Below are 23,914 nucleotides of genomic sequence, written 5' to 3' on the forward strand. Positions count from 1 at the left end.
TATGAAACTGTGTATTTTAATAATGAAATGGAGATCTTTTTAAAGGTTAAAACATCATTTAATTTATGTCTTATAGGGTTTATAATGAGTACAATATTGTATAACTGTAATAATTCAACTGTAAACCTAAAAATTTACAGCCAATTTTGAAAGAGATGCATCCTACCTCAGGAAACCGTTATTGAATATGTCAATTGTGTTGTAATGATATGCTTCTTCTAAGTATGTTGTTATTAAATAAATCATTTTTAAAAATTAAAAAAAAATATTTTAAAAACTAAATCTTGAAAAAGACTAATTTGTTGTATGGATAATATATGTTAATTAAAAACATGTGGTCATAAAATGATACAAGATGTCTTAGACCAAGTGCAAAAGAAATTAAATTTATAGTAATTAATAAACTCTAGCCAGGCGTGGTGGACGCCTTTAATTCCAGCACTTGGGAGGCAGAGGCAAGTGGATCTCTGTGAGTTCAAGGCCAGCCTGGTCTACATAGTGAGTTCCAGGCCAGTTGGGGCAACAGGGAGACCTTGTCTCAAAAAGATCAAAAACAAACAAACAAACTCTAAGAAGGCTCCTAACCTTCTTTTTCCTGTTATCAGAGATTGTCACTTTTGTTCTCCTTAATTTTCTACTTAAATTAGAAAAAAAATAATAAAATTATCAAAATTCTTTTCTTTAAATTATTAGAAATAATTGGAACAAAATAAACATAAATTTAAATTAAAATATATTTACTTCAAATACTATTTTAAGGGATTCTGTGAATCTTTGGGCACCAGAGATTTGAGTCAAACTTGAAAACTTTAAATGAAGAAGCCATCGAAGATGTGGTCCTATAAAAGTGTTTGCATGGTTCCACCTTTTCCCAGAGTACTAGGGCTCCACAGCAGCCCCAGTCCCAGAAGCGAGAAAGAATGATAAAGTCAAGCTTTGTTGCTGTGTGTCTAGACTTCCTCTAGGACACAGCAGATAATCACTTCCATTTTTGCTCCTTAAACATTTAACCACTGATCAATAGGAATTCAAGTCAACCTGGCTCCACAAATGATTCTATTTTCTAAGCAGGATAATCTGAAATGTCTTTACTTCAAGATGGACTTACCTCAAGTTGAACTCTTTGCTCCAGATTCTTATAAGATCTCTGCAATAATTCCCGGGTCCCAAGGACTCCATACCACATCAAGTTTTTAGTTCGGCTTCTGAAAATAAATATTGTTGGCAATCTCAGGGATTTTATTTATTTACTCCTTAAAGCAAAAAAGATAATAAATGAAATTAAAATCAAACTGTCTTCATGTAATAACATTATTGTTATTATTGAAATTACCTGCATTTTTCAGGGTGCTCCTCTCTCTTATTATTAAATTCTAATGAAATTTTTGCATCTAATCCAATTCCAAAGTAATTGTTCATAACACATTTTTCTGAATATCCATCTCTATGATAATAAGGGAAAATACATGAAAGTCAATTTCAAACTCAAGTACAACAATTACAGCTTGTTCACATAATAGTACTTAAATCCACCTAAGTGTCCATTCATCACAGGACTGCAAAGCTTAGCAAGAGTCATTTCCCACATATATCCCACATGCACAACCACAATACGCAGACATAACATTTGGTACACGTGACATAAAAGAGAGGCAAAGCAGAGACAGTCACTGCTTTTCAATTTTTAAAAATTTTACATGAGTGTTTTGCCTGCATGTATGTAAGTGTACCACATATGTGCAATTTCCAGAGGCCAGAAGAGGGCATTGGATCTCCTGGAACTGGAGTTAAGGACGGTTTGTAGCTGCCATGTGGGTGCTGGGAATCGAACCCAGCTCCTCATCTCTCCAGTTTTCTATTAAATTTGACAGTCTTAGTCCTTCTATCTTCTATATAAGGTGCTTACCACACAGCAAATGAAGGTATTTTAAGTTTTATTTATGTATTTAGTTTGTTAGCGCACAAACTAAACAATGTGTGTGTGTGTGTGTGTGTGTGTGTGTGTGTGTGCGCGCGCACGCGCACATATATGTGCCACAACATATGTATGGAGATCAAAGGACAAGTTGTGGGACTTGGTTCTCTCCATCCACCACGTGAGGTCCAGGTATCAAACTCAGGTTGTCAGGATTGGCAGTAAGTTATCTCTCTGGCCCAATTCTTTTAAATGTTTTTGGTAGTTTAAAATATGAGGCCAGCTGGTATGGTGGCACAGGCCTCTAATCCCGGCACTCAGGAGGCAAAGGCAGGCAGATCTCCATCAGTCCAAGGCTATCCTGGTCTACATAGAGAGTTCCAGGCCAGCTGTAGCTACAGGAACACCCCATCTCAAAAATACCAAAATAAAATAAAATATGCGGCCAGGAGTTGGAAAGATGGCTCCTCTTGCAGAGGACCTGGGTTAGATTCCCAGCACCCACCCAGTGGCTAGCAACAATCCATAACTCCAATTCTAGGGGAATTCAACACCATTTTCCAACCTCTGCAGGCATTTCACCACATGGGCACACATACACATGCAAGCAATACATTCATACACATAAAATAAAAATTAAAAATTAAATTAAAAAAATAAATGGGGCTCAGTGGGTAAAGGTGCCTGCCACCAAGCCTAAGGATCTGAGTTCAATCCCTGGGACCCACATTGTGAAAGAAGAGAACTAACTCTCTCAACTTATCCTCTGAGTTCCACATACATGTTATGATGCGTGCGCGCACACACACATATACATACCAAGTAAATAAATGCAAAGAAGAAAAGAAAAGCCAGATGTGGTGGCATACACTTAATCTCCGCACTTGGGAGGCAGAGGCAGGTGGTTATCTGTGAGGTCAAGGCCAGCCTGGTCTATATAGTGAGTTCCAGGCCAGCTGGAGCTACAGGGAAATATTGCCTTTTTTTAAAAAATCAATTAATTAAAACAAATAAACAAAAAATAGAGAAAGAAAAAATGGGAAAAAAAGAGAAAGAAAATTCTTAAAAAAAAAAACATGTTTCTGTCTTTGAAGAATGTATTGCAAAAATAAGATATAGGAAAAGCAATTTTTTTGAGCTAGGGAGATGGTTTAGCAAGTAAAGTACTTGTTATGCAAGTGTGAGGCCCCAGAGCTCCCATGCCCAGCATCCAGATAAATTTCAAGTGGGCATGGTGGTGGTGGCCTGTAATCCCAGCACATAGGAGGTAGAGAGAAGGGATCCCTGGAACAATCTGGTTAGCTAGACTAGCCGAACTGCTGAGCTCTGGAACTCAAGTGAAAGTCTCTGCTGGATACTCCGTTTCGGGGAGAAGGATCAAGGAAGATACTCAACATGAATTCTAGCCTGTACACACACACACACACACACACACACACACACAGGAATTTTGCAAAGAGGAGAGATCAATGTGATCTAAGAGTTGAAAATAAGGAAACTGAGCTGCTAGATGTGGAAAGATTGCAGGATCGGCAACTCAGAAGACGGAGGTGGGGATGGCAGAAATACTGGTGGAAACTGGCCTCCAGGAAGCAGTGGGAAGAGCTGTGCCTTTCCTTGTCAGAGTGGCTCTCAGACAAGTGGGAAAAGGTCTTGCCTCGGGGACAGACCACAGACCATAGACTCCACAGAATTTCAGAGAGCTCCTGTTTGTCACTATCAACACCTGAAATCTTACCACTGTTTTATATGCGACCATAGGCACTATGATACATGTAAAACATTAGAATTTTGTATACAGCAGAAATGAGAAGGGTCAAAGCAAAATAATGACACATGTATTTTCTTACAATGAATCTACGTCCGGGTCAATAAATGGTGTTGCACCAAAAGGATCAATGTTTGCTAATAACATTTTGTTGATGATAGAGCTCCCAGCAATTGAGGCAGCAAGTCCTGCTCTTAAACCTAGACAGAAAAAGTAATACACATAAGACCATATGTTAAGAGAAAATCAGAGTCAGAATCCGCTCATTCATATCCAGTCCTAACCTCAAACATCTTGCTACCAAAGTATGGTTTTTAGTGATCACTCATCTCATTAACCAAAACTATGAACAATGATATTTATGAACATAAAGTGTTTGATACTTCCAAGTATCTACATGTTGACATAAGGAATTATGAAGATGAGGACATGAAAAGGAATCTCTTTGTGATATTTTCTCACTGTTCCAGTAACTGTGCCATTGCTTCAACAAACGTGTTACTTCCTTTATGATGGCAACTGTCTGAGAGGAATTTACAACAAAGGCTGAATTACCCCAATTGCCATGCAGTTTCATGCTTTAAAGCTGAGAGACATACAAAGATTAAAACTCAGTGTCATTGTTAAGAGTCAACAGTAAAATACTAAATACAGGTACTTATGAATTTAGGACACACTATTGATTACAAAAATGAAGTACCTATCCCACTTCTAAATACGCAAAATTGCAAGTTTATTTTAACATGAGTTCCACTGATTTGTTATGGTATTCAATGGTAACAAGTTCCTACTCAACCACTATTAAACTTAGAAACAGTAGCATCTGAAGAGAAGACAAAGTAATGGGGTCTGAGGACAAGAAAAAAGGAGAGTGACAGTGATGTCATACATGCGACAAACAGAAAGTTGAAAAAGCAAAGATTTCCTTAGCAAAAGTTTCTATCTTCAACCATGTATTCTCTTTATAGGATTATCATTATTATTTTAACTCATAACCATCAGTTGATTATCCATTAGGATGAATTTTATTCTGCCAATTTAATGTCACACACTGTCATACATTATTACGCCAATATTCTTTATATCTAAACATATAAACAAACAGAAACAACAGATATATTGATAGTGAAGAGCCAGCCTCTAGCTGCCTAACAGTAAAATGTGATCTCTTCAAAAATGTTTCCTTTGAGGTACTAAATATAACAGCCAGAGCCTTGCACAAGGCAAGTGTTCTACCACTGAGCTGTGAGTCAATTAACTACCGTCTCATCATGACTTCAGCTCTTCAGTGTCTTAAGAGCAGACACTCAGAACTCCAGCACAGCAGGGTCTTCCCAAAGTTCCTGGGAGGAATGACCTCTAGATATGGAGGCCTTTCCAGAACCAGGAATGTTCTAAATTCATCTTTTTAAATTTTATTCTCCTTTTGGTGATATAATTCATAGATCAAAAAATTCATTCCTTATAAATCTTAAAATAAAGTTCTTTGTAGTATATGTCAAAAATTGTGCAGCCATCACTCTATCTAGAATTTGTATTGCCCTCAAGAAAAGCCCTATACCAATTAGCCATCAATTTCCATGCTCTTCTGCTTCTAGATCCCTAGAAATTACAATCGACTTTGTGTCTCTGGATTTGACTGTTCTGCACATGCCATATGAGCAGAATCAGAATATTTGGCTATGTTCACCTTCTTTGCTTGGATTAATGTTTTCAAGGATAATAATTTTGTAGCATGTAGCAGAATTTCACTCTTTAGAGTTTTAATGGATATAGCATCTTTGTTTATTCATCAACAAAAATATAATTAGGTTGTTTCCACTTTAGGGTTATTGTGAATGCTATTTCAAACAGTCATGTACAAGTTTTTGTATAGACATGTTTCCTTTTGTGGGGGGCTCTTTTTGAGACAGGGTCTCCCTGTAGCCCCAGCTGGTCTGGAACTCGTTATACAGACCAGGCTGGCCTTGAATTCACAGAGATCCTCCTGCTTCTACCTCCCAAGTGCTGGGATCAAAGATGTGTGCTATCACACCTGGCTGTATAAATATGTTTTCAAATCTCCTGACTATACACCTGGACTGCTTTATCTCTCTCTTCCTCCCCCTCCCCCTCTTCCTCCTCCTCCTTCCTTCCCCTTGCTTTTGCAGTGCTGGTGACTGAACCCAGGGCCTTGCACACGCTAGCATGCTAGGAAAACTCTACCATGGAGCTACTCCCTCAGTCCCTCTGTTTTGATCATGGTCATTTTAGGAACTTCACTGTCTTTGACTTCTATTTCCCTGATGACTTGTCTTGTTGAGCATCTTTACCTGTGCTGGCTCTATGTACATCTTCTGTGGAAGACTGTCTATTCAGATCCCTTTCTTAGTTTAAAATTAGAATACTTGTGTATTTATTGATGAATCCTAATTTTAGTTATGAATTTATATATTGGTCATATCAGTCTCTTATCAGATATAATGTCTGTAAGTTCTTGAACTGCCATTTTCCTTTCTTGATCATGTCCTTTGCATCACAAAATATTTGATTTTGATAAATCCTAATTGATCTAGTTTGTCGCTAGTGCTTCTTTCTCGTAACTAAGAAATCACTGCTTATTTCAAAGTTATGAATGTTTACAGTTTTGCTATTTAAAAATATTTTGTTACATTTATTTATTTACTTTGTATGCATGCATGCACGCATGTGTGTGTGTGTGTGTGTGTGTGTGTGTGTGTGTACATGTGCCACTGTGGGCATGTATAGGTCAGAGGACAATATTCAGGAGTCAGTTCTCTCCTTTCATCATGTAGATCCCAAGGACTGAACTCAGCTTGTAAGGCCTGGGGCCAAGCACCTTTACCCACTGAGTCATCTCACCAGCCCACCTTTTTTATTTTTAAAAGTAGTTTCATAATTTTCACTCTTACCTTTAAATCTTTCATCAATAATAAGTTGATTTTCATATAAAGTGAGACAGGAAACCAGGTTCAACCTCTGCATGTGGAAATCTAGTTATTCTCAGTATCATTAATTGAAAAGACTACTTTTTCTACATTGAATCATCTTAGCACGTGTTGAAAATTAACCATAAATGCAGTTCATTTTTGAACTCTAAATACTGTCCCACTGGTGGACAGAGCTGTGCTGGGCCAGCACTGGGCAATCTTTGGATTTTTGAAATTGGGACAGTTGAGTCCTGAAACTCTACTTTCTTTTTAAAGATAATTTTGGCTATTCTGAATCCTTTGCATTTCCATAGGAACTTTAAGATCAGCTTGTCAATTTCCCCCCAAATGGCAGATGAGATTTTGATAAAGATAGTGTAGAATCTGTTGTTCAGTTTACAAAGTAATGACATCTCAATAACTTAACTCTTCTCATTCATGGACTCGGATGTTTCCATTTAGTTACGTCTACAAATTCTTTCAGCAACATCTTGTAGTTTTCAGTGTTTCACTTTTGATGTTAAATTTATCCATAAGTATTCATTCTGTTGTTTTTGATGCAAGTACAAGTGGAACCTTTTTCTTAATTTTATGTTCAGAGTGCTCAACTGTAGTGCATAAATATAATTATAATTTTTGCATATTGATCATTTATTTTACACCTTAGACTATTTATTTATTAGCTCTACTATTGTGTGTGTGTGTGTGTGTGTGTGTGTGTGTGTGTGTGTCCGTGTCCCTTAGGATTTTCTATATGCAAGATCAATCTGGAAGACACATAGCTTTACTTCTTCCTTTCAATGTAAATGCCTTCAGTTCTTATTATTTTCCCTAACTTCCCAGGCTAAATCCTCCAAAACAATACTGACTAACAGGGCAAGAGTGGACGTCCTTGTTTTATTACTAATTTGGGGGATAAATCTTTCAGTCTTTCACCAGAAGTTAGATGTGGGCTGTTGATTTTTCATAGGTGCTGTTATGAGGATGAAGTTCCCTTCTGTCCTATTTGTTGAATGTTTCTCTTATAAGATGGTGTTGAATTTTTTAATGCTTTTTCTGATGGTACTGAGATAACTTGTGTGGATTTATCCTTTATTCGATTAACACAGTATATTGCATTTCAAGTTTTTCATGATAACTCCACTAATGCAGAAATACCAATTTGGCCATGTGCATAAATCTTTTGAGATACTGTTAGATTCAGTTAAAGATTTTTTATGCCAGTATTCATAAGGGATATTTGTCTGTACTTTCTTGTGATGGCTTTGTTTTGGAAATCAGGGTTATACTGGTTTCGGAATAAGCTGAAACATATTACTTCCTCTTCTATTTTGTGGATGAATTTGTGAAGGACTGGTATTAATACTTTTCCCTCCCTCCCTTCCTTCCTTCCTTTTTGCATATTGATTATTTATTTTGTGTATTGATCCTCTCTCTCTCTCTCTCTCTCTCTCTCTCATCTTTTCTGAGACAGGGTCTCCCTGTAGCTCCAGCTGGCCTGGAACTTGTTACGTAGACCAGGCTGGCCTGAAACTCACAGAGAACCACCTGCCTCTGCCTACCGAGTATTGAGATAGAAGGCGTATGCTATCACGCCCAGCCTGGTATTAATTCTTTTGAAAACATTTGGCAGAATTTACCAGGAGTGAGGCTCAGGTTTCTAATTTTATTTCTAGGTTTTTTAAAAATTACTAATTTAGTATAGTTACTTGTTATTGGTCTCGTCAGATTTTCTGTTTTCTCTTGAATGAGTTTCTTAGTTCATGTGTTTCTAGGCACATGTTTATAATTTCTATTAGTATCCCTTCTGTAAGTTCTGTAGTGATGCCTTGAGATCTCTCTCCCAGTGTTAGTGATTCTTTGAACATTTTCCCTTCAATTTTGTTCATTTTCTCTGCTGCTTTTAAAAAAATATTTTATTGACTTATTTGTGTGTGCATGCGTGTTATGAGTGTGTGTGTATGTGTGTGTGTTTGAGTGTATTGCCTGCATGCATGTAAGTGCACTCATGTCAAACAGTGCCCGTGGAATGTCAGATCCCCTGGAACTGGAGTTAGGAATGGTTGTTAGCCACCATTGGGTGCTGGGAGTTGAACCCAGGTCCTCTGTAAGAGCAACCAGGCTCTTATTGCTGAACCATTTCTCCAGCCCCTCTGCTGCTTTTTCATAATCATTTATCTCCATTATAATATTTATTACTTTCCTTTCCATATGGGCTTTGGATTTAGTTTGCTTTTCTTTTTCTAGTTTTTTAATCTAGAATGTTAGGTTACTGATTTGAGATAAATGTACATATTCAACGCAGGCATTTACAGCTTTACATCCCTCTAGGTGTGTTTCAGCAGCATCAAATAAGTTCTGAAATGGTGAGTTTTTGTTTTTACTCATCTCAAAATATCTCCTTTGATTCATTTTGCAGCTTTGCTATACACATTTCCACATTTGTGTATTACCCAAATTGTATTCTCTTATCGATTTCTACTTCCATTCCATTGTGGTGGGAGTACTTGATTGCGTTATTGCAATTCTTTTAATTTTATTGAGAATGGTTTGAGATCTAATTAGCTTATGGTTTATTCTGGAGAATGTTCTACATGCACTTCTGAAGAATGTGCATTCTGGATGGTTGGGTGCTTTTTTGACATTAGGTCCTGTTGTTTTGTGTGTCTTTCAAGTATGCTATTTCCTTGATCATCTGTCTAGTTGCTCTATCCATTAACGAAAATGAGGTAATAAAGTCTCCAACCATCATTTGAATTGTAATTCAGCTTTAAAAAGAAGTTACGTGAGATGATGCTTTTCAGGGTCTAAATGGATTCCTATATACTCTGAATAAAGCCCAAAGGGTTTTTATTAACTTAACTAGCATAAATGCAGGAGGCCTCTTAGATACTGTATCTCCCTCCAGCTCTCACCTATAGTCCTTGGGTTTCTACTTGTACCAGCCTAATCCGAGGTAAATTCATTTAATCAGGGCTAGAATAGATATCTCAACTATTTAAAAATAATAAATAAGGCAAGATCATTAGGCTAAAAAATGTCTGCAGAGAGACTAGTGGCTTAAAACCAAAAGGAAAGATGCCTGGAAGTGAGCAAATATAATGTCAGGTTTACTTGGGGTACAGATTCCTGGGCTCCAACATAGAAATAATGAATTAAAATTTCTAAGGACAGGATTCACAGCATGTATAAGATGTCCCAGACAATTAGACAGAAAAAAAAATCTAAAGACCTGGATTTCTATATCAAACTTTAGCAAGAATATTCTCTTAGAGGAACAGTTATCTTTAAAAATGTGTTTCTGTAGCTCACAGAAAAGAGAAATAATGCATTTTCACAGATGTCTCACAATCTGTACTACCTGGGCAGATTATCCTGGTATTGAGCACAGGGAGGTTGTCTTTGGTGGCAGCCATAGCTGGACCAGGGACAGAATCAGGTTGAGAATGGCCACGACTTGCCCGGGCATCAGGAGAGTGAGGTGCTGTTTTGGCTGTTGACAAAAAAGATTAAAAACAGAAAATTATAATACTGTAAAATTAAACAAGTCCCTATAAATGCAAGACGTGAAATAACAACTGAATACCTATTCAAACTAATGATTAGAACTGGAGATATTAATTATGTTTACCTATTCATTTACCACTTTACTTTAATTTTCTTGAGATATTTAGAGAGTGTTTACCAAGAGAAAGGTATTAATGTCTTGATTTTAAATCAACGCTACCAGTAGAAAATAGGTACCTGACTCACTAAAAGTCAGTAACATTCAGGCTGGGCATGGTAGCACATGCCTTTAATCCCAGCACTCGGGGGACAGAGGCAAGTGGTTCTCTGTGAGTTTGAGGCCAGCCTGGTCTACATATCGCATTCCAGGCCAGCTGGGGCTACAGGGAAGTCCTCTCTCAAAAGACAGAAAAATGAAGTCAATAATACCCATAATTTGAATATGATCAACACACCTTGATAAGTATAAAATTTAATGGAATATATTTGTTATAATGCATGCTACCAACATTCCCCTTTTCTCATAAATATTGGGCAAATGACCACATTTCATCAATATAACTCCCAGAGCTAAAAGCAAACTTGTGGTTAATAAGAGTTAACATGGTCTTCTAGAAATGGAAGGGAAAATATCATTTATCTTCAAATAAAACCAGTATACTTTCCCTGCCTTCCTCAAATATTTATTCAAAATAATGATCTGTTATATTTCTGTAAAAGCTCAATACATTTAAAAATTATTCCAAAATACAATTACTTTCAAGAAAACAACAAAAAGGAAGATTTAATTCTATCTAAACAAAGGCAATTTAATAGAGGGAAAACAGCACCTTTAACTAATCTAGGGGCTATCAGGAGGTACTTTTTTTAAAGATCAGTAGTCCTTAAACTCAATTTGAAAGTACTCTAAAACTTAATTATCTTCACTCTCCTTCAGACTAATTAAAAACTAACTGTATTAATTTTACACTCTAGTCTGTGTGTTCAAACAGTCCAGATGCACTAAAGAAAAACTAAGAAACAGCCATGCTTTTTTGTGTGGCAGATGGGACTTCTGGAACTAATTTCTGTTACAAAACACTTTTGATGTTCACCTCTGATAAAAGGCAGAGAGTGTACTAATGACTAAGATTGTGCCACTGTGCACCACTACAGGTAATGAAATTACTGCTTCGTGATTCTTCATAAATAAAGCAGCTCCCTGAACACAGTAATACTGTATTTCTCACATCTCAGACACAAACTGCATAATTTAATAATGACATAGTGTGATTCAACAAAAATAATGATAATTGAATACAGAAACATGCCTGCTATTGCCATTGATTTCCAGAAAGCTGGTTACTGGGCAAAATTGATATCAAATATGGCAATGTTAAAGACTTTTCTAAATCTTGTCTATCTCAGTCTCAATATGTGCAGAACTATAGCATTGTCTCAAACCAATGGAAGTGGTGAGTGTATGAGCACATGATAAGGCGGAATGGCAGCTGGACCCCCCCGGTAGTGAGTGCTTATGTATGGAGGACAGAGTATGCACCGACGCCATTGCAAATCCTGCTGGAGTCAGTTTTAATAGACCAAAACACCAAAGGTCTGCTTACTAATTTCACAAGTAAGTAAATTTGATTTGAAGTGATAGAAAAAAATCAAAAGATTCTGACAGCATGAAATGATAAATCCAAATAAAAGAGACCAGAAAAAAAAAAAAAAAAAAGTCATGGAGATGAGGGTAAACTACTGTAATTAAATTTGGGAAAAAAATCAGTTTTTGCAATACCACAATGTGCTGAATGAGTAGCAGAGGAGTATCGATGTGCTACTGCCTTACAGAAAACATCTAGAGACATCTGTTCATGACAGGGCATAATGTTTTAAGGTGGACATTGGTTAAGTGGATGCAGCCAGAAAAACAGATGACTTTAAATCATCATGTTAAGACTAGCAAAAGAAGCCATCAGAGGTGGTGAGGGAGTATGATACTATGACAGCAAATTAGTATAATTTAAGGAATATGGTATGGAAGAAGACTAAGATACAGCTCTGGAATACTGCAGACTCATCTTTGAATTAGTGACACATCGTTTCGGAAATTGTTCCTTAAACCATTCATAAAAACACCAAGCAAATGCAGGTAGGTAGTTCTCACTGTCAACATGATAGGACCTATGAATGTCTGTCATCGTGAGTTGAATGCTAAGGTAGAAAATCCGAAAGTTCATGATAATGAATAGCTTTCTTTTTTTTATTTATTATTTTTATTTTATGTGTATGCATGTATTGCCTGCATGTAGGTAAGTGTACCCATGTCGTGCCATGCCCGCGGAGGTCAGAAGAGGCCGTCAGATCCCCTGGGACTGGAGTTACGGACAGTTGTTAGCTGCCATGTGGGTGCTGGGATTCAAACCTGGGTCTTCTGCAAGAACAACCAGTGTTCTTAACCACTGAGCCATCTCTCCAGCCCCATGGCTAGCTTTCTAACAATCACAGTCAACAACAAGAGTAGAATGTACTACTAGAAGCAAATGTCCCAAAGGCTCACTGACCATCTGTGAAGAGTTTGAGAATCTGTCTGTACTGAAATGTATGCTGAAAATTTAAGCTTTATAGTCTAATTTTGATTTCCTTAAGAGTTTTAAGTACACTCGAGAAAATTTCCTCAGCCAATGCACTTAACATCAGCAGTTGCAATAGATAATTATGACAACAACAACAATAATAATAAGAGCAAAAGTTCATACAACATTGTACACAAGTCACCATTCTGGACACTTGTATAGTAAGTAATTCAACCTTCACTATAACTCAGTTAAACTGGCATATTATTATCTTTATTTTTATAGCTAAGAAAAGGACAGAGGAGGTAATCAATTCACATTTTAAAACAAATTTTAATGATTTTTTAAATACAAACAGGTCTGATATAATTATGCCGACTTTTCCTGACCCCCATGCAATTCTATTCATATTATCCCCTATCATCATGAATATATTAACGTCTGCTTTGTCTTATGCTCCAGTAATTTCAAAACCTTTTGTTTATCTCATATGAAATGCTAAAAGGATAAATTCATTTCCAACTAAAAGCAAAAATGTAGGGAAACAGTTAATAATCTTCAAGCAATAATAAAATGATTTGATTTCCTGGCAAAAATAATTTTGGTTAAAAAAAAAAAAGAGTTGTAACTAGATGTCCTGTGATTTAAAAGCTTGATTTACCAACAAGCATTATCAACCTAAAAGATCAATAAATAAAATCTCGGGGACCGCTGAATCTTTTAAGGGCCAAACTTGGAGTATGAGAGGCATGCAACTTTTTTTGCAATTCCCAAAGGTATCTGAGAGCTAAAACAAGCTAAATTAGCAACTTAGGTGTTTCTTTAGGAAAACTAAGGTATCTAATCATCTTTAGTCCCATAACCTTCAGTTTATTACCACAATTTCTAGAATACACAAGGAAAGGAGAGGCGTGTGAATACTTGATAGGCCTAAGTAACGTGTTGCCTTATTATTTTAGTGATCAATAAGGTTAACTTCCAAAAAGCCTTTTCAAAATTAAAAATACAATTAGTTTATTTCAAGTTGACAACTAAAAGCAAAGTTAGTTTTAATGAATTCCAAAATGATATCATCATTGTTTTCTTACCCATTAATGGCTCTTTCATATCATCATTAGAGTCTTCTTTAGATTCATCTATTTCTGTGCTATCATAGTCACATGACTGATTAACTGGTTCACAGGCGTGAACTGTCTGCTCATCCATAACTTTAAGTTGTAAGAAGATAAATATATTTGCATAAGTGAAAACAAAATCCATTCATATTAAGGTATGCTTAGGAAAGAAAAATTGAACTATGTCCCAAAAGAAATTCTACATTCACAAAGAAACATTATTGAGCAGTAAGCTTTGGGGGCTATATCTATAACTACTGGAAATTATAAAAGTAAATAAATATGTTAAAATTATATATTTTCCAGAATAAAATTATGAAAAAATTAAAACAACAAAATACAAAGCCCAGCTACAAATTATAAACCTGTAAAGAGATTCTCAGCATTAGTAACTGATTAAACTTTCATCTACTACTAAAACTCTAAGAAGCCCATACATTATATTCATATAAAATTTAAATATAGGGGCTGGAAAGACAGCTTATCAGTTGAGAGCATGTACTGCTCTTGCAGAGGACTCAAGTTAGGTTCCCAACACCTACATAAGGTGGCTCACAGCCACCTGTAACTCCAGCTCCAGAGGATCCAATGTCTCCAAGGGCACCTGCTCTTCTATCCACACACCCACACACAGACATATACATACACAGAATTAAAAATAAATCTTAAAAAATTTTAAATATCGCTTAATATACTCTCTTTAAAAAAAACAGCATTAAAATTTATGAAATTGTTAAATTATTTTCTATATTATCAAAGTAGTCACAGGTATGATTTTAGGTATTAAAGAGATTCCAATAAAGTAAAAAATATTTAAGTCGTTTTCCTATTTACGTTTCAACTTAATTTACTTCTGCAATCTTATTTCAGGCACCATTACTGATCCTTACTATTAAATACAGAGTAAGGACAAATTTCCTTCTAGTGCATTTATTTTCTTCTATCAGTCTGAAGACACTGTTTCTAAGTGTGCCAAATCTAACCATCATGCAAATCGGTTACGGGTGTAGCAGCTATGCTGTTGTCTTCTTTGAAGCTGATTTCATGAGCGTGTACCTTTTCCAGCCTCTTCAATGACTTGCCTCACTGCTTTCTTTAGACTGTTTGCACGCAGCATTATTTCCCTCGGCTTCACAGCTTTCTGGGAGGAAGGTTTTGCAATGTCATTTGTCAGCTGGTCCTTGCTTTCACCTAAGGACTCCTCACTGGAAGATTCCACCACATCTTCTTCAGGGATGGCAGGGCCAACGCCTGGGGGAACGCGACTGGCCTGTGTGTCTGTGTGCAGGGCTTGTAGCAGCTGTTCAAGTTTCTCATTAAGGACTGAGCACTTAGAAAACAAATAACAAGAACAACAGTGATGGAAGAATTAGAATATGAAGTTAGATTGGCAGACAAAACACAAAACGTATTTTCATGTAAGATGTTTTGATTGTTCGATCATTAGCGAGGAAAACACTGACATCCGAGAGGCTACAGCCTTCTATTCTGGAGACATCTTCTTGAGGATGGGTCCATTTTAAAATTTGGTGAAGACAGAAAATGATCTTTAAGTTAGCGGCTCTTGATATAGAGAAACGTTTATTAATTGACTAGCCCCATGACATAAATAACTGGGTAAAACTGAAAATCACAACTCTTATGTCAACTTATTAATTGATTTTTCTGGAATCACTCAAACTCTCATGGGTTAACATCTTTACTCCCTATAAGCAGCTGTTAGTCCTTAAAAGAACACAGCAAATACTGAGTTTAAAGTGACACAGAACACAAAAACAAGCTTTTTTAAAAAAAGTAATTGAGGGGCTGGAGAGATGGCTCAGCAGTTAAGAGCACTGACTGCTCTTGCAGAGGACCCAGGTTCTATTCCCAGCACCCACATGGCACCTACAAACCATCCTTAACTCCAGTTCCAGGGGAATCCAAAGCCCTCTTCTGACTCCACGGCACTGCACAACATGGGTACACTCACTTATATGCAAGCAATATGCTCATACACATAAAATAAAAATAATAAATAAAATATTTTTTAAAAAAACATATTTGATTTAAGGCACCATTTTTGGCATCGTTGGCTGCAGGTGTAGCTGAGCCTTCTCAAGTCAGCATGGAAGGAAAACATATAGGAATGAGGAGGGACTGCAGGGGTGGAGACAGAAAAGCAGGTACATGGCTCTTATTTCTTCCTGCTTTTCCTGTTTTACTACAGAACCAAAGTGTTAACACTGCCACAAATGTATCTTTACTCTCTACAAAATTTGGTGTGTTCCCCCTCCATCTATCCATCTTTGGTGATGAGCCAATACAAAGTGACAGAGGAAAGACTTCAGAAGCAAGTGTAGCTAAGAGAGGGCCACACTTGTTTCTTGTTTTCTTCCACAGAGTATACTTTTTGTTCATAGCATAGAAAAAAAAGGGTACTTCTTCAGAAATGTTTATTTCCCCTTTCTTTTCCTTCCACTCAAAATGCCAGTCACAGCATGAATCCAAGCTCTCCCAAGCCCTTCTCCATCCAGCCAAAGACAGCCAGGCTTTCATAAAAAGGCCCTTGGCTGAAAAGAAGAGCAAAGTAAATCTAAAGTCAACAGGGAAAAGGAGGTAATACATATTAGAATGGAAATAAATGAGAATTAAAAAGCAGCAGAGAAAGAGTGAGAGTGTTAAGGTTCAGATAGCCCTGCCCCCTCACCAACAGGATCCCAAGAACTTCTCATGCTCCTGAGAAAAGGGAACCTAGCTGAGAAGCACCTTGGTCTTTGAAGTCAAGAGAAGCAGACTTTTCTCCACTGTTTGGCCAACACAGCAGGCTTCCCCTTTGATCTCTAAAGAGGACAGGTTTTAAAAGTCCTGCTCTCCCACTCCCCCCTACCCAACTTTAAAAAAAAAATACATCTTCCTGCCTTCTGCAGGAGGCAGAAGCCTCCCTTTTTTAAGACCCAAGCTCAAGACCCAGGCAGACATTTTCCCTGCCTGGAAGGGAATCTGTCCCATGTGTTCCTTTGCTAATAAACCCTATTTTGATGGAGTTTTAGCTGTGCCTCGGTGCCTCATCATCCATTCGCTCCTTCTCCGCCAACTTTTTACCTATCAGAGAGGACTTGGGGCATCACTACAGAAGTTACAGAAACAGAGCGGTTTCTGATGGAAACTATAAACTCCCACATAACAAGTCAGACAACCCAGAGGAAATGGACAAGTACCTAGAAACACATGAACTAACTTGTAAAAGTAAAAAAACTGGCTTTCAAGGTTTCTTTGGCACCAGAAAGCTCATGAAGGGGCTGGAGAAATGGCTCAGTGGTTAACAACACTGGCTGCTCTTGCAGAAGACCTGGGCTCAGTTCCCAACACCCATATAGCAGCTAACGACCATATGTAACACTAGTTCCAGGGAATTAAATACTCTTTTCTGGTCTCAGCAGGTCTCTGTAGTACATGGGCGTACTACATATATGCAGGCAAAACACACATATACATAAAATAAAAATTAAAAGGAAAAAAAAAGTTCTTGAAGAGGAGAAAAAAAGTCTGTAAAGATAAAGGCAATGACTAGATCTTTTCAGGAGACCAGGGTCAGAGTCTAAGGAACTGAAGGAGCCAGGACTGACTGGGAGGGAAATAACCCATGAAGGTTTACTTGGAAATGGATAGCCAGGCCTCTCCCAACAGGACCATCAGCCCCAGGGCATCCGCTCCCTACAGGTTGATTGCAGGCCCCTACAAGAGGTCAATCACTGAGAAAGGGATTTGAATTACAAAATTTGGTTTGCTGGCTGGGACTCCCGTAATACAGTTTTTATGCATATTGAAGGGTAACCATAAACTAGGTTTTTTTTTGGTAAATCCTTGTCCTTGTTAGTTTCAGCTGTCAATGACACAACCTAGAGTCATCTGAGAGGAAATCCTGGAACTTCCTAGATCAGGTGGTCTGTGGGGAATTTTCTAGATTATTAATTGATGGAAGAGGACCCAGCCCACTGTGAGTGGTGCTACCCCTGGGCAGGTGGTCCTGTGCAGGTGGTCCTGTGCTGAACCAGAAAGCAAGTCAGAGAGCAAATGAGTCAGCATTTGTGTTCCTCCGAGGTTTCTGCTTCAGTTCCTGCTTGAATTCCAAACCTTACTTCCCTCAATGACAGGCTGTGAAATGGAATTGTAAGGCAAATAAACTCTAACCCCCTCAAGCTGTTTTTGGTCAAAGTGTTTTACCACAGCAACAGAGTGAAACTAGAACAAGCCTCATATCGAAGTCAAAGTTTTTCTCTTGAGATATTTTGGTAAGGCCCCACTGAACTGTCTTTACAACACAGTTCAGAGCTCACAATATTAATAAACAACTTCCATGCCCTGACGTGTTCCTCTTACTTTACTGGCCACAGCTTCGGCTACAACTGCATTTTCCAGCGTTTTGTCGTATGCCTTCTCCACTTTGGCAACAAAGTCCTTTACAGTTTCACAAAGTATCCTTTAAGGAAGAGAAATCATACAGTTTAGAGTTGATTTGCTCTAATATGCAGCATTTTAAACAAGGACAAGCAAGCAAACGCAAAATACCCAGCATCATTTTTACATAAGACCACACTTCCATCTGTGTAGTGCATCAAGACATCCTAGCCGGGAAATGCATGCATGAATAAACCCTATCTGCCATAGTTTACAGTAATGTCAAAGCCATAATGAGCCATTCTCAAATATATAAATCTTAGGAACAGGTACTTTTTATTAAAAAGTAATGTATTATCTCCCACAGCCTGCATATTTTCACAACTGAAACCATACTGTTGAACAAATCAGCACAGCTCTATCACTAATGTCATTATTGGATCTACTACTCAGCATATGTATATATTGATAGCACATTGTTCCGGAAGAGGGAAGAGGTTGTATCTTAGGTTACCAACCAATCTGTCACCTGAATTGAGTTAATTCTCTGTAAACTCATCCATTTTTTCCCCTTAAGATAACCAATGCAATAATATACAAAACTAATTCAATTTAGGTCTCGTTAGTGTCAGCAATATATGGTTTACTTGTTTGTTTCTTTTAATTACATTTGGCTTCTTTGCAAAATAATTTAAAATTCTTTTAATTACATTTGGTTTCCTTCTAATAAACCATTAGAAAAAAAAACAATGTGAAACAAATCTGTGTTTCAAAAAATTTTATAAAAAATAACTAGTGGGATGGTATAAGATTAGATTTATTTTAGCAAATATGTATGCTGACAGAAAACATTTTAAAAGTATGGAATCACTCTCTACCTTTGATAATGATTGAAGAATTATAAAGAAAAAGAGAGACAAATGTCCCAGTGGTTATTAAGTTGACAACTTTCCCTGGCAGGTGAGTGGCATAATAGTCAGCTTCCAGGTACTTAAACGTAATGAAACCTGTAGGCACAGAACATATACTTATGCATACACATATACTCTAAAACTTCACATCGATCCTCTAGGAAAGAACTGCATTATATCCCCAACAACTTCTGCTCCATTCGTTGTTTAGGGGCAATCACTTCTAGATTTGCTTGCACAAAAGGTGGCATCTCTTAACCAGCTAGCCCTTATCTGCTTCCTGGTGCTAGATATGGAACCTGGGCCTCATGCATGCTAAACAAGCACTGAGGTATAGACCCAGCTTTCTTGGCTGACTTTTAAATTCCAATTTCTATAAAGAACCTACTGTTTTCTAGACATTCATTCTAGAATGTCTAGAATATGTGCTTCATATCTAATTATTTTCTTCTGTGTTAATGTGTAATACTTTTACGGAATTTCTTGAAATATGTCAGGCTGCTATAAAATTTCTTGTATGGGCTGAGAAGTCCCTCTGAAAGCAGAGACTAGCATTCTCACCAATTTGTGTAACTCCAACCTAGAAGTCTGTTGCCATTATTTTAATAGTCCTGATCTAATTTTCTCCTAGGCTTGTGAAACTGCACACGCCAGAATATTACTACCACTGCTGCTTGGGAGCGAAAGTATCAGCCGAGGTTCCCTTCCTCCATTCCCCACATCCCTGAGGCAGAGGCTGAAGGACAGCCTGATCCTATGAACATTATGCCAAGAGGGCTAATGACTGAGAATGTGCAGGTTAGGAGAGAGTCTGACACTTAAATTGTGGGAAGAATCAGAAAACATGCTCTGTCTTATGGTCCAGTAGTTCATATTCCACAAGAAATACAACATCTTTATATTCTGGAGGAATGAATAAGCCTAAATAGTGAATGTACAGTTTTTTAAAGTAAAAACATGTACTTAAGCTGGGTCAGGTGGTATAGGCCTATAATCCTTATCTACTTGGGGGGCTGAGGTAGGAGGACTGTAGATTTGAGGACTTCCTGGACTACAGAGTGAATTCAAGTCTGTGTTCTATTAAATTTCCTATATACACGTATTTGATTTACAGAGCAAGGCTGGCAGAGTCAAATGCGTACTGTGGCCAGGCAAGCTGGCTGGTGGGTTGGGCCCAGGACTCCAGAAGCAACAGGAGTGCTGAGAGCTGGGCGAACTGAAAATGTATGTGTTTCTGTAAGCAATTAGTCATTAAACAAACATAAAGTGACCAGCAGCACTGCCCACCAAATAGGGTGCTGCCCATCTCTGTTGGCAACAACCACTGTGGTCAGCTCCCTGAGGCCATTTCTCTTTTCCTGTTGTTCGGCGCTGTTTCCCGTTCCTGAGGGACATGTCCTCAAAAGCGGTTACTACTTTATCTGCACTTCTGTCAGAAGTAAAGATGTTTATAATAATTTTGTCTTTCCGCTTCATACAAATGAAGTATGTAGTAAACTGAAACGCATGTTTTGCTTCATCACTTTCCTACTTGCTTTTTGTTCTTCTCTGTCATTTTGTCTCTCTTTCTGCAAATAACAATGTTTGCTGAGGCAGGATCTTAAAAGCATTCTTTCACTTATCAGTTAAAATTTTCAATTGGTTTCATCCTCTTCCTCTAGCTGACCTCGTTCTTGTGACACAAGTGTAGGATACTTCAAAAGTAAATTCTAAATTCCACCCATGCAGCACTTGGGTAACAACAGCAACTAGTTTTGGCTCCATGTACAGAATTAACTAAAAATCTGATAACGTTAAGCTAAAATCTCATTATGCAATTTAAACTTGCAGAATTGTCATCTTGAAAAGTTTCGTCATTGCTTTCCTTTTAGTGATATAAACAGTCCTTAAATAGAAGAATTTATGGAAAATAGTAAATTATAACAAAATATGATTTCCATTTTATAATTAATCATTAATACATCCCAAATAGACATTTAGATTAACTAAACTCTAAATGCCTATACCTTCCTGACAAAAATGTTTCAAATTAGCCAGCCAAATATACACCGTCTAAATAGACTCAAAGCAAATTAGATGCTAAAGTGACTTAAAAAAAAAAAACAGTTCAAATTTAGAATAGTTAATTCTTTTCTATATTTATTTATTTATTTTATGTGTATGAGTATATTGCCTGCATGTGTCTAAGCATACTCATCTTGTGCAATGCCTGTGCAGGTCAGAAGAGGGCATCAGATCCCCTGGAACTGGAATTGCAGATAGTTGTTAGCCGCTGTGTGGGTGCTGGGAATCGAGTCCTGGGTCCTCTGCAAGAGCAGCCAGTGCTCTTAACTGCTGAACTATCTCTCCAGCCCCCATTTAATTTTTTAAGATAACTTCGTATACGGATTGGAGAGATGGTTCAGCAGTTAAGAAAAAGCACAGGCTGCTCTTCCAGAGAACCTGGATTCAGTTCCTAGCACCCACGTGACAGCTAACAACCATCCATAACTCCAGTTCCAGGGGATCCAATGCCCTCTTCTGGCATCCACAGGCAATGCACAACTCGGGTGCACTTACAGACAAGGTAAAACCACACACATATAATAAAAATAAATAAATCCAAAAAATTTTTAAGAAAAGATACATATATGTGTATATGTATATGCATATGTCTAAAACAGAAAAAAAAATCACAAGGAAATATCATCACTGATAGGAAACAGCTTTTATGTTCCCATGTAACTAAGTACTTCATGACTGAAGCCCCACAACTCACTGGGCAGATGATATGACCACCGCATGTTCATCAGAATTGAGGATTTTTGTGAGGTGATTTGCAACCGAGTCTTCATAAATTGTCATCTGAAAGAGGGAAAAGCCATATTGTGTGATGCTGTTAGTGTCTACACAGCTCATTTACGACTGCTTCAGAGACACATGCAAGACAAAGCAATGGCTAGAATGAAAAGAGGGGGTCATTACGCAAGATAAATTTCCCTGACACCCATTTCCAGCCTCTGGACTCCTTTAAATATACATTTTCAATCTCATTAAAAAAAATTTTTAGCATTTAAAAAATGGTATCATCTCAAAACAAAACGAATTATTAAAAATAAGTACAATAAAGGCCAGAATAGCTAAGACAAGACATGGGCAAAAAAAAAAAAAAACAAGAAAGGTAAGTAGAATAACCCAATGATCCACGCTGCTCAACTTCATCAGTCTGGAAATGCAAAAGCTCCATAGTACCACCCAGAGCGGCAAAAAAGCAAACAGCAGCAAAGGAGACATGCCAACGGGCACATGATGGTGGTGCTATGGAGCTTTCCTCCACGCAAACTGCTTCCTAGGCAGCTACTGGAGAGTGTCTGAACAGAGGCGTGAGGTCTAACACATCCAACTTCTACACACACACCCCAAAGAAACAGATGTGTGTTCACCAAAAGACATAGACTAGAATGTTCACACAGTGTTCGCTCAAGAGTAGAATGGAGAGCAAATTGCAATGTATTTGTTCTAGAAATGCTACAGGACGATGGGAAGGAATAATGCACAATTATGTCACAGTATAGATGACTCTACAGACATCATGCTGGGTGGAAGAATCCAGAGAAAGAGCATACAAAATGACTTCCATTTTACAAAAACAGACAAAACTAATCTATGCTGTAGAAGTCAGGAAAATGGCCACACAGGAAATAGGTCACGGTGGCTTCCAAGGGTAGGAGAGGGGCTTATGGGACACTGGAATGTTGTTGTTTTGTGATGTGGGTGTTGATTATATACATTTGTCTATAATCTGTGAAAATTTCCCAAGCTATACATCTAAGATATATATACTTTTCTGTTTATATATTACATTTCAATTTTTAAAAAGCTTTTAAAAATATCATCAGGCATGTAACAATAAAATTATGTAAACAAAGGTTTCTCTTAAGTACTGAAACAAATTAAATTGCTCAAAGTGTCCTATATCCCCCTTTCTATTTGACTCAAACCCTAACATCCTATTAAAAATGCACTTCTTCCTGATTTATAAAATATGAGTAATATTTAAATAACCTCATCTTCAGAGTCTTTCACCAATGTTGCTTTAAATATATTCTATATCACAAACTCAGAATGTTCTGGAAGAAATGATAGACTTGAATCAAGCTGCTCTCCAATGTTCCTCTGCCTTGCCTGGATACCTTTTCATTGCTTTTATCAATTATCATCACTTTACTCAGATGTATTTGAAGTTTCAATGAACGTTCCTCCCCTGTGATGCCACTCTGACTGGCCTCTTCCCAAAGGAATCTCATTTTAAATTTATATTCAAGTCCATCAGTGGCTAGTCAGTGCGTTATTATTTTCAGTTTCTACCTGACCTTCTTCAAAGGCAGACCAAACAGAGAAAAGCAATTTCACATCAGAGTAACTAGGGCACTGCAAACTTATGCATGATATTGCACTGACCCTCAGATTTTCTGGCTGAAATACTAGAATCCACATCTTGAAAGAGCAGGAAAATAAAAACACGCCTTTTAGAAATACAAAATAGGAAAATGTTTTTCAGAGATTAGTTTTATTCTCTTCTCTGCACGGTGGAAAGTATTTTACATGGCCATTAATGCTATTAATTAGTGTCACTGATTAATTTATTAATTACTATCATTTGACTAATGCCTTGAAACATATTTAAAAATCCAAATATTAGCCAGGCATGGTGGCATACACCTTTAATCCCAGCACTCAGGAGGTAGATGAAGATGGATCTCTGTGAGTTCAAGGCCAGCCTGGTCTACATAGTGAGTTCCAGGACAGCTGGGGCTACAGGGAGACCCTGTCTCAAAAAGACCGAAAAAA

General features: G+C 37.4%; 1 protein-coding gene across 7 annotated transcripts in view; it reads right to left on the minus strand.

Annotated features, from left to right (window-relative positions):
* Dgkh (diacylglycerol kinase eta) overlaps nucleotides 1-23,914 on the minus strand; it is a 237,133-nt gene that overhangs the window by 38,993 nt on the left and 174,226 nt on the right. For 6 of the 7 annotated variants that reach the window (XM_029556963.1, XM_029556960.1, XM_029556961.1 and 3 more), the window contains 8 exons: nucleotides 21,843-21,928; nucleotides 18,156-18,255; nucleotides 14,850-15,123; nucleotides 13,767-13,886; nucleotides 9,975-10,106; nucleotides 3,766-3,883; nucleotides 1,334-1,444; nucleotides 1,109-1,205 (listed from right to left, as the gene is read on the minus strand). In XM_029556963.1, coding sequence (XP_029412823.1) covers nucleotides 1,109-1,205; nucleotides 1,334-1,444; nucleotides 3,766-3,883; nucleotides 9,975-10,106; nucleotides 13,767-13,886; nucleotides 14,850-15,123; nucleotides 18,156-18,255; nucleotides 21,843-21,928 — 1,038 coding nt within the window. The remainder of the gene's footprint in view (nucleotides 1-1,108; nucleotides 1,206-1,333; nucleotides 1,445-3,765; nucleotides 3,884-9,974; nucleotides 10,107-13,766; nucleotides 13,887-14,849; nucleotides 15,124-18,155; nucleotides 18,256-21,842; nucleotides 21,929-23,914) is intronic. The other variant, XM_029556962.1, reaches the window with a different exon arrangement.

The sequence above is a fragment of the Nannospalax galili genome, unplaced genomic scaffold (assembly GCF_000622305.1).
Source record: "Nannospalax galili isolate Female #2095 unplaced genomic scaffold, S.galili_v1.0 scaffold386, whole genome shotgun sequence".
NCBI lineage: Eukaryota > Metazoa > Chordata > Mammalia > Rodentia > Spalacidae > Nannospalax > Nannospalax galili.